An 11,461-nucleotide genomic window follows, 5' to 3' on the forward strand; every position below is an offset into this window, starting at 1 on the left:
CCTGGACAGAGATGTAGTTACATTTTTTGCAGTGTTACAAGCCCCTCTGTACAACCTGCAGAGAGGGATGTGGCACCTTGTGCTCTTTGGGATTATCACTCAGCAGCAGAGGCCCAGAGCCTGATGAGCAAGAGACAGGTGAGGTGAAGATGCAGGACCTGGGGCCAGTTTACCTGCTACCAAGCACTGAAATACATGTGAAGGAAAATCAGGGCATATTTTTGCTCAATTCTACCCTCAGTAGATCTGCATAATTTTCATGTATATTGATGAGTACCTATTAGTTTGTGAAAAGCTCTAGGCTTTTAAAACTTGAGATTGGCTCAGGAGGTCCCTGAAAACCCTCATGAAAGACACAGGAATGCAATAAAGCCAAAAGGGAAGCAAAGCAAGGAGATTTCAATTGCAGTGTTAACAGGAGATGTTTCCTGCACATCAGTGTTCCCTTCAATAAAGGTACATTGTCAGTTAAAGATTTTCTTGCCTGTAGAATGGAAAAAAAAATAAAATTCCCCTGTTTAAAGCCAAAGTTGTTCAGACTTTCTAGGATAAGAACTTGTCCTATCAGATTCAGGGACCAGGAGATTGTAAATATAAATGTAAATATAAAATGTAAATATGCAAATATAAGAGAAAGCAGTAGGACCTCATTATATTCAATCCAGAGTCTAGATAATTGGGAGCTGGCTACAGGGTTTGTGTATACTTATATAGAAGTTGTGGCAGCCCTAGCAAGTAGTTCTGTCACAGTTTCTTACTCTTCCTTTGCTAACGAAGAAGTATGTTGTTACAAGTTTCAACAGGTTTGGATTTCTTGCCTCCTGGCAAAATTTCTTATGCCAGTCAGCTGTGAGGCTGTAAAAATTTAAGGACCAGACCCTGGGTTTGGGGCATGTACACTGTATAGTGATTGTTCCTGTACACAATGTCAACACTGTGTGACTTTGTGCAGACTTTGTGTGCTCTGATGCATCTTTGCCAACATCCAGCTGCAGTAACACTGAATTCATAGCTGGATGTCTTTTCAAGCCCTTGGTAGTAAAATATTGAAGCAGAAGTGCGAGAGAGATGGTTATGCAGTTCAGGAGACTGGGTGCAGTCACTTGGAGGCTGACAGAGAATAACAGGTTACTTAATATTGGAGCTTTAAAAACAAAGAAACAAACAAAACTCCAACAATGCCCCAAGAATAATATTCCTAATTCTAAAAAATTTCAAAATAGCATTCAGATATTTTATTCCAGAGAAATGTTTTGTCCAGGAGGGGGTTAAAGTGTGTTTTGCAGACAGAGAACAGATACAGAATACATTTACAGAATTTCATGCATTAAATAAACTTAGGTAAATTTTAAATCATCATTAATTTTGATAACATTTGAATTAAAAGCTCTCTGAGGCTAAATGACATCTATTATTTATTTTTGTTCCACTTTCCTGTTTTCATCATGCAAGAACCAAAAGTGTTTATTTTACTGGCAATATTAAAGCAATCACATGATTTTAAGTAAGTCTTTTGAGATTGTTTTGAGAGACGTTTTTCTCTTCTGCATGTCTGCTTTCCCCCAGCTGGGGGCTGGCTGTTGTATGGAAAGTCCAGCCACGTCACGGAAAAGCCCTGTCTCTGATCAGATGGGCTTAATATAAACCAGGTTTGCTGAGAAAGAATTAAAGAGGCAGTCGCAGAGCAGGGGAGGATTGACTCCGGCAGAGCTGCTCAGAGTGCACAGCCCAGCGAGGGAGAAGGGCAGGAGCAAAGGACGGCTCTGGCTGCGGGAGCCTGGCACAAGTAAGAGTGCTTTTGGACCCACTCCTTTCCTGCGCGTGCTGCAGACCAGGCAGCTGAATGAGTATGGGGTGGTAGCAAAACCAGTTTGAGCTTGGAGCACAGTGTGTGACAGGGACTCGTTCGGCTTTTTATAATGAGGGATGACAATTTGTTAGAGGCTAAATTGTAAAGTGTTTGTGTTTGTGATGGTTTTGTGAGTGACTGCTTGTTGCAGGTTGTGAGTTACTCTCTGTTGCTTGACTGAATCAGATCTGGCTTTTTTCATCTGGTCTTTTCAATGGGCATACTGCAAGGAAAAAGTGCATTTTAGAATTCAACCACAGTAAATATTTAATTTTGTTTGTGAAGAAGCCTTTGCTTGTGTATGATTTTTTCTTTAGATGTATTTCTTGCTGACAAAGTTACTGTGGCTAGGACCATGTAAATGATCTCCTTTTGCTCCAAAGTACTGCATATCACAGAGAAAGTATTGTGTATTCTGTAGGAAATTCAGACAGCGCTTTTTCTATATATTTGTCCTGGGTCCTGCTGGGAATTTATTCATAGAAGTTTTCAGACAGTTTTGTATGAAGAAGAATAGCAATTTGTACCTGTTGCTTTACTGTTCTTTTTATTGTTCGTGACCTATAATTGAGGTTTGAAAGTGTTTGGGTGAATTTTATGGACAATTATCTTATTTACTGAAATGGAGGAGAGAGCCGAGAAACATCAGATATAGGGCAAAAAGGAAAATGTCTAAATAATGGTCACTTTGGGAGCTGGAATGCATCAAAGTAACTTTCCTAAAAATGGTAGGTATTGGCCTGTGAGAATGACATCACTCTTCTCTGCCTCCAAGCAAGGCAAAATAGAGTTTGCTGAGTAAAATATAATTAAGAGCTATGATTATGTAAGAAGAGTGAACCTAACTAATTAATTGTGTGGTAATGAAGTTATTGATTTAATATCTATAAATTAATGAGCCTTTACTCCCAGTTGTATCTCCTGTAGAAGCTATGACTTGTACCTCCTCAGAAGAGCTGTTGGATTTCACTACATTCTCCCTCTTACCAGCCAAAAAGTCACTGTCTGAGGCAGAATCATTCTTTGTTTATCTGGCCACAGACAAGACCCAAATCCACCCCATCACAGCAAGGCTTGCTTGCGTGACTTTTTGTACCAGGGCTGTCTCAAGAGTGCAGTGAATGATGCCTTACTGCTTTCCCAAGAGTTTCAGCTCTTAACAGAGTCAATGAGAAAGATGCTGTGCACCAGCAGTGGGAGGCAGCTGAGACCAGAGTCCCTGTTTGTCCCCAGTGATGCCAAAAGGAGGTGACCATTGCCTGCAGCACAGGCAGTGTCTCGGCAGGGCTGCAGCTGCTGTGTAGCACCGGTGTGCTGAGCACTGTGCCCTCCTCTTCCTCCTGGGACACAGCAATGCCTCCCTCTTTCCAGGACTGGGCTGCACCCAGCACAGCCAGGAGCCAGTGAAGGCTAAACAAGATAGGATTTAGCATGTGAGGGTGGTATTATCCCTGGGAAACAGGCTCTGTCTCACTGGCTAATGACTAAAATACTTGTTTGTGCATCACCAAGTCACTAGAGTGCAGAAAAACTAATTTTTTCTTTTCTCACATATTAGGTCCCTACACAGGAGCAAGATGTGGCCCCTTGAAGCTAGTAAGAGAGCATTTCTAAATATTTTGTGGGTAACATTTGTGATTTCCCTGTTTTTCACTAGGAGTTAAAAATGACTCTCAACAATGTTACCATGCGTCGCACCCACAACAGCAGTCTGCACCAGCAGCAGCAGCGATGGAGCATCCCTGCTGATGGGAAGAATCTGCTGGTCCAGAAAGACTCCAATGAGTACAACCCACAGAAACGATACACCATCAGCCCTGATGAATATTACAGAAGGAGCTGGTCCTCAGAGTCATCCGACTCCGTCATCTCCTCCGAGTCTGGCAGCAGCTGCTACCGCGTGGTGCTGATCGGGGAGCACGGCGTGGGCAAGTCCTCGCTGGCCAACATCTTTGCAGGGGTGCACGACAGCATTGACAGTGACTGTGAGGTGCTGGGAGGTAGGTAATTATTAGATTTTAAGTCCTGGGGTGTTGGTGTTTGCTTGCAGTCAGCTCTGCCGGTAGTAATTGGCGCAGAAAAAGAGAGAGGATGTTTAATGTAAACCAGAAGTAGCAAGTGATTGGGTGTGAGTATCAAAACTGATTGAACTCAAGCACCTTCTCTAAGAAAACAAGAAAACAACAAAATAAGATGAGTAAGATACTCTCCAACAATGAGTGAAAGCCACTGAAAGAGAGCAATTCAGATTCCCACGCTAATTAATTCCAAAATACCTGTTGGAAAATCTCTCATTCCTACCTGTGATAATGCTACACCAGAGTCTGCTTCAGCTTTCATGCTGGTCCAACATTTGTGTCACCACTACCATCACAGGGCTGACTCCAGCTTTCCTTGTGGGAGAGAAAGCAACTGAAGGTCCTCATGATTTACAAGAATTAAATACTTTAAAATTATATATAAACAAATAGTCACTCCCAAAGTATCTGCCATTAGAAGTCATCGCAGCCTTTCTGTATAAACACATTGCTTTAGTACAGGCTATATGGACTTTGAGTAAAATAAATGAAATTTTGAGTAAAAACCTTGTTTCACCTTATTTGCACAGTTGGGGCTCCTCCAGGAGGAAAAAAGATATAGGTCCTTCAACAGAGTAGGAAAACGCCTGTTGCCCATTGGGGGAAAGACACAAGCTGTAGGGTTCTCTTTGATGCTTGCCCCTTGTTTACCCCCTTGCTTTGTTTAGGATTGTGAAGTGTTCTTTAATCCCAAAGATCAGACCATGCCGAAGGTGAAGCTGTAGCACCAAGTCCTGAGCTATACTGTGTGCAAGATGTTGATGTGGAAGGGCTGTGCTGCCACAGAAATCTGCTGTGTCTCCAAGGACATAGTTGCTGCTGCTTTCAGGGGACATGCAGTTTGCTGCTGGGTGTTTTTTGTCCCTGTGCAGGGCTTTCTTTGTCTCTCCCTTTTGTCTCCTGCCAGTATTCCCTTGGTGTGATGGTGCCAGTGCTACCACAGAGAATTTCTGGGCTTCTCTTCTAGCCTTCAGTGGGGCATAGGCAGGACAGCTTATTTTTTGTGTGTTTGACTTTTGTGTGTTTGATTTTAAAAAGCCCAGTATCAGGAAGGTGTGATACACATTTTCCTTACTTGCTTTCTCAGACTGGGGACACAGAGGTTTGTGCCTTTGGGGGATTTTGAATTCACTGATTTAGGTGTGCTCTGCCTTCAGCTTCTGCCATCAGCTTTTTCCATAGTTCTACCAGCTCCTCAGCCTGGAGTATCTCTGATAAAAGTTTTCCTAGTGCTAGATGACTGAAGTAGAGTAGGATCCTTGGACAAGCCATCAGGAAGTGCAGCTGATTTTCTTTGCACACCCCTGTCAGGCAGTTTTCCCTCATGTGAAGCTTTGTGGTTTCCTCTTTCCACCACACTCCCAGCAGCATTGCTTGGAGTATAGCAGTGAAAGATTTTCAACGCCAGCTCTGAAGAGATAATTGGAAGTCTTTCTGTTATCTCTCTTTTTATTGTCAGCTTCGAAAACAGCATGAAATGAACTAAGTGCTCACTTTCAGAGTTTTTTATATTCTATGGAAGTTCCTTAGGACTGACCACGGTGCAAATGAGTGCTGAATATGACTGTTTAGGCATTTTCAAGGAGTGTGATTATGCATTTGTAGCTTTTCTATATGTTATGCAGTGCAGAAGGAGTCTTCTGGATTTTGTCCTCTAGTGCGCATGGAGCTTGTTCTTGCACAGATACTCAGTCACTTGAAGGAACTATTTACTTTAGCTTTACAAACTGGAACTTTAGCTTACACACTGGAAATTTAATTACATGAGAGGATAGTTTCAGGGTAGCCAGCTTACAGAGAAGTACAGCTGCTTTTATGGAGAAGCTTTGCTACTGAGTGTAAGATGAAGCTAACTCATGAACACAAGCCTCATACTCTTGGGACCTCAAGGGAAACCACTCCTAGTGATTTTGTCTTTTTAGTCTTGATATTTTAAGCATGGCCCCATTTGACTTTGTTTTAAATGTGTAATATTTTTGGCTTATTCTTTTACTGAGATGTGGATCCCTAGCTCTGAGGAAAGGCTCTGATTACAATTTAGGGGAAAGTTCACTTCATCAGTGCCCAGCAGAAGTCTTATGAGGCACAGGTTAGACAATACCCTATATACAAGTGTGGTTGGGACAGATCCTTTAAATGCTGCAGTACCTTAAAGACTGGCTTTTTTTTTCCACTGGCTGCTAGTGGGAGATTAGAAATGGGTCCAAACTTCTCACTGCTCATCCTAATGTCCCCAGCTTTGGGGAAAAGAAGAAAGATTGGTATTTGAAGCAGATTTCACAGCAAGGGTTGATCAAAATTCAGAATGGCAACAGCCCCCTTAGATCTAGGCAGTACTTTGCCACATGGCATTTATAATCTAGGTATGAATTTTTATGACTGCAGTACAAAATAGCTGACCTGTGCTTTTTTCGTTTTTCTGCTATTTGACATCAAAGGTGATGTGGGAAACAGTGTAATGGGAGAGAACGTGCAACTGAAGTCTCAGTCTCTCCCAAACTCAACAGCTGTTGTCTCACAACACCCTGTGCTCCTCACTTGGTAGGCTGTTTGCTGTATTGCTCTCAGCTGCAGTGACTGTTCACCCGTAAATTGTCCATGCTAAAGCGAAAGCAAATATTTTCCATTACTCAGCCTTGCTGGCCTCTGCTGCTCCCATGGGGCAAATGTTCAGCCTTTGGTTATTTCTTCCACTGGTTCTATTTTCTCTCTCCCACATAAGATAAAGAGACTATCAGCCAAAATAATGAACATTTTGTTTCCTGATCTTTCATCTATCATGGAAAGTAAGGCAACCAATAATGAACAGAGTGCAGATTCAGTGCGGATGGAAATGAGGAAAGAACTGGATGTGAGCCGGCCTAAAATATGGCTCAATAACTCTGCCAACAAATCCCCCACATTCAACAACTTGGATTTTTTAATGTATATGATGAAACACATTAATATATCACCAACCTTTCTGCTTTTCTCTCCAGAAGACACGTATGAAAGAACCCTGATGGTGGATGGGGAAAGTGCGACTGTTATACTGCTCGACATGTGGGATAATAAGGTACTTTAATTTGTTCCAATCAAATGCTGACAAGAAAGTGTATATGAATAACTGCTAATATAAAAAGCAAGCTATCTTTGTGAAAGAAAATAGGTGTTTCCATAGAGCAGAAACAGGGAAGATATAGGATTATCAGGGAAGATATAGGATTAACCCTACCTCACATCAAGGCAAGCATGCCTAATGGCTCTGCACTGTGAGTCTGAGAAGTGCAAGTCTTCATTTTTTTTAACGATAAAACAAAACATTCAAGCTTTCTTTCCAGACCATTTTCATTCCAGCCTAAAGACAGCACAATAAATTATCTGGGGCAATTTTTTGCCCCCCTTTGTAGTGAAGTATTCATACCATCACCACTTTGGAATTACTCGTAGTATAACTGTGATTCAAACCATACCCATTACAGTTTACAGCAGGAATGCATTTGGATTCTCTAATGTTTTACTTTCTAAGTAAAATCTGCTCTGGGCATAACAATGTCTGACCATTTCATTTGAACAGCGGGAGGGAGAATGGATCCGAGAGCACTGCATGCAAGTGGGAGACGCCTACTTGATCGTCTACTCCATCACGGACCGGGCAAGCTTTGAGAAGGCCTCTGAGCTCAGGATACAGCTCCGCAGGGCGCGCCAGAAAGAAGATATCCCCATTATTTTGGTTGGCAACAAAAGTGACCTTGTCAGGTGCCGTGAAGTTTCAGTGGCAGGTAAGGAAATGATGAGCATAAACCCGAGATAAACATTAAAAGTCATCTAGTAGCTTTTGGACAAACTGCAGTGCTCTGGCAGAGGGAGTACATTGTGATCAGGACTAGGCAATAAAAGAGTAATAAAATAAAAGAGGACTGGAACAGAGGGCAGAGGACTGGGAAGGGTCTGCCAGATCCTTAAGCCTTCCTTGGTAATACTGTTATATGTCAGATGATCCCTTTTCTTTATTTATTAAGTGCCATCATAAATGGGATTTCTTCCCTTCCAGCTCCTAGTGTAAGACCACTGCAAATGTGATTTCTCTGGTAGCTGGAAATCCTTTGTATTCCCAATGCATGTTTATGCATAACAAGTTTAGCCCCCTTTATTTTGCTGCCAAAAACTCTCTTCTTTATAACCAGTTCTCTGTCCTCCCTGATGAATTAAAATTCCCTCTCCATCTTTGTTTTCCTAGTCTGGGCAGGAACTGTGCAGCCTTTTAGAAGAGGTCTCCTTATTGCCTTGCTTTGGGATGCTAAATCAGCCTTCCCTTGGCTGCACACAAATGAAGAACCACTAGGCCCATAAATAGGAATGGAGAGATTGTTGGGAGCACTGCTGCTGGCTCTCAACATCTGCAGCCAGTAAAATATCTTCTTGGAGAATCTTCCCTGAGGCTGAGGTGGCACACTGTAGTACACAGCTGTGCATTAGATGTTCTTATCTTGGCCCATCAGAAACATGGGATCTTCTCCTCAGCATTTTCTTCTCTCTGCAGCTGTTCTGCTCTTCCGTTTCCCAGTTGAACTAGACTTTTTTCTTTGCTTTGTGGATGTGTGCAGTTCCTCTGGCTCCTGTCACAGCTGCCTCAAGTGAAGAGCTTGAACTGAGGGGTTCATAGGCAGCCCAGGGTTGCCCTCTCATTCCTCTTTGCCCAGATTGAAAGCTCCTTAGAAAGATGGCAGGTGAATCCATGTCACTTTAATGGCCCTGGCAATGAATTCACAGCAAGCCAGAAATTGGCTTGTGTGAAAGACAGCTGTCAGGTTTAGCTTAGGCTCATGTAATTGAGAATAAGAACTATGACTTCAGATATACCCCTAAAGCCATGGACACCATTTGTTAAGGGTTTTGTACATGTGTCTGTTCTCACTGAAATTGCCACAGTTCTAGGGCTGTGGTTTACACCCATGGCCCATGAAGGAGGAAAGTGCTCTGCCTCCAGTGCTGTGCTGTATGCCTGGAGAGTGCTACCATCACCCTTCAGTGCAGCTTGAGGGAACCTGCATTGCAGATGGCCAGGTGGTGCTGTACCATTGCTGGCCTCCCAGCCTTCAGTGGCTCAGTGGCTCAAGTCCATCATTCTGCGCCACCCTCACAGCCAGCACTGCAGGCTGGGCTGTGCTGGGAGGGGATTTACCCCCCCATACACCCCCACTCCCTCTGGGAAGCAGCTGTGACACAGGGCAGATGGATGCTGGGCTAGCAGGCAGCACCAGGTGATTAAAGGCTTATCTGTGCCTATATCAGGCTTGAGGAATTCCCTGGTGGCTCTGACTCCCCGCACATGGCAGCTTGTGCCTGCTCTCCCCGGCCCTGTGACCCCACGTAACGTTCCCATCTTGGGATTTTGCAGAGGGGCGAGCCTGTGCCGTGGTGTTTGACTGCAAGTTCATCGAGACCTCAGCAGCTGTGCAGCACAATGTGAAGGAGCTCTTCGAGGGCATCGTGCGGCAAGTCCGGCTCCGCAGGGACAGCAAGGAAAAGAACGAGAAGCGCCTGGCGCTACAGAAGCGGAGAGAGAGCATCCCCAAGAAAGCCAGGCGGTTTTGGGGCAAAATAGTTGCCAAGAACAACAAGAACATGGCCTTCAAACTCAAGTCCAAGTCTTGCCATGACCTCTCAGTACTTTAAGAACACTGGACTCTGCCAGAGCTTGCGGCATTTTGCCGACATTATCTAACTTTGTCATAGGACAATCAATCAATCTATATTAGATTGGGCTATCAGTGACTTAGGTTCACAGCTGTGATTGTGATGATATGTGCTGGCATAAGAACAGCACAGTGCATGGAAATAGCTCTTCCCTTTTTAAAATTTTTTTCTGATTTTTTTTTTTGTCAGTAGTTTTAAAAGAAAAGCATAGACCAGAATGACCCAAAGTTATGCTGGGAGCTGTTCTGGAGTACACCTGTTCTTCCTCTTCTCACCTTTGGACAATAGTGTAAGAACCTCAAACGCCATAACTTGGGAAGTGAAAACTACTGTCTTTACTCTTTCTTCTTGCTATTAATATTTCTTTTTTAAAAATGTGTAAAGAATTGAGGAACTGACTGGAGATTGGTCCCTTGTCAGTTGTCTGGTCAGGCTTGAGCACCCACAGCTGAAAAAAAAAAGCATTTTTGTAGAATAACCACAAAGACACCTGTTTGGTATATTTTCTTTATTTTGAGGATTAGTTTCAGTGAGTTTACACATCTCTTACTTTGAAAATATTTAAAGGAAAAATCCTACAGTCAAACAAATTTTCCTCTCATGTTTTCATATTATGGGACTGTTTAAAAATCATAGTAAAATTGAAATTAAAGTGCAAATTGTATCAAAGTGCATCAAGTGCAGGATGCCAAACCTTTAAAAATCACCTGAGCTTTTTTATGCCACCACGTGGACTTCTTGTATCCATCCTTGGCCTTTCTCTATGCCAGAGCTATGCTGTATTTATTGTTGTGCAAAATAACAAGCATTTTAATGTCGAGGGGAAATGTATTTATTACCAATTTTCTTAAGATAATAATGTTAATTTTATTACTGTTTTCTATCTAATATCTTTTTTCAGATATGCAAGTTTTTACTTACATGCCTTGTAATAAAATAAATAAAATATATGACTGCCTTTGAGCCTTAGTATAAAATCCCTAAGAATGTTTTCAAGCAGAGAAAAGATTGTTCATGCTGGGCAAGTTTGCTTCTTGAGAGGTGCAGAGAGGATTCCTTACATCTCTGAGCACAGGCTGCATAGCAACCTAGCATCTCAAGGCAGTAAGCACCAGGAGCCTCAGAGACGAGTGCACAATATCCCTCACATAAAAATGGGGTTGGGGTGACAGAGTTAAAAATAAATCACTTCTAGCAAAGGTGTTTGGCTTTTAGCCTAGAAACACTTTAGAAATGTAGATGAGTACTGTTACCGTGGTTTTGGAGACGAGGAGAAGTGAAATGGACAGAAAGCAGGTAGCTGGCATGTTGTGCCCTAATCCTCACTTGCTGTTGGGCATATTTGTGCTATTTTCTTCTTGGCTATGCTGGTCAGAGGTACAGTCATTACATTTTCTGGTGACTTAGAAAAGCCAAATCTCCAGCCTGGCAGCTCATCTTCCCAGATGATGAAGGTAAAAACGTGCAACACTAACAAGGTGAAACTTGGGATTCCCCGTTTTGGGCTGCACAGTTTTCTGTACCAAATGCTCTGGACAGGAATGAGCCTGCTGAGTGTTTGCCCACAATTTCCTCTGCTGAGGAGATGACTTCTAGCAGTTCTCTAGGGATAAAACATCCCATTAGAGAATGACTCAGTGCTTGTGTGGTATTAAGATCTCCCTGGAAGGAAATTTCTGATCTAGAATCAAGTGTTGACAAGAACAGAAAAAACCCCTTTTGAAAGGAGTACAGACAAGATCCATATTGCTGCATTTTGGCTGAATGCTTTTGAGCAGTCAGCATGCAACCTAAGGTCAGCCCAGAGCAGTCTAGAGAATTTAGTTTTCAGAACTTTTAAACTCTCCAAACCTTT

The 11,461-nt window shown here is 42.7% G+C and overlaps 1 protein-coding gene across 1 annotated transcript; it reads left to right on the plus strand.

Annotated features, from left to right (window-relative positions):
* The first annotated feature begins 1,617 nt into the window (after positions 1-1,617).
* Positions 1,618-10,556, plus strand: GEM (GTP binding protein overexpressed in skeletal muscle). The gene is made up of 5 exons (XM_063172434.1): positions 1,618-1,786; positions 3,507-3,849; positions 6,906-6,982; positions 7,484-7,688; positions 9,308-10,556. Exons 2-5 carry the CDS (start codon positions 3,516-3,518, stop codon positions 9,583-9,585), a joined length of 894 nt encoding a protein of 297 aa, XP_063028504.1. The 5' UTR covers positions 1,618-1,786; positions 3,507-3,515; the 3' UTR covers positions 9,586-10,556.
* Positions 10,557-11,461: the final 905 nt, after the last annotated feature.

Source organism: Melospiza melodia, chromosome 1 (assembly GCF_035770615.1).
Source record: "Melospiza melodia melodia isolate bMelMel2 chromosome 1, bMelMel2.pri, whole genome shotgun sequence".
Classification (NCBI taxonomy): Eukaryota; Metazoa; Chordata; class Aves; order Passeriformes; family Passerellidae; genus Melospiza; species Melospiza melodia.

Bases quoted from the DNA above. Each gene is read 5' to 3' on its own strand.
- GEM (XM_063172434.1), top strand. From the start codon at position 3,516: ATGACTCTCAACAATGTTACCATGCGTCGCACCCACAACAGCAGTCTG. The intron at 6,983-7,483 runs GTACTTTAATTT...TCATTTGAACAG, and splicing joins TCGACATGTGGGATAATAAG to CGGGAGGGAGAATGGATCCG. The intron at 7,689-9,307 runs GTAAGGAAATGA...GGGATTTTGCAG, and splicing joins CCGTGAAGTTTCAGTGGCAG to AGGGGCGAGCCTGTGCCGTG.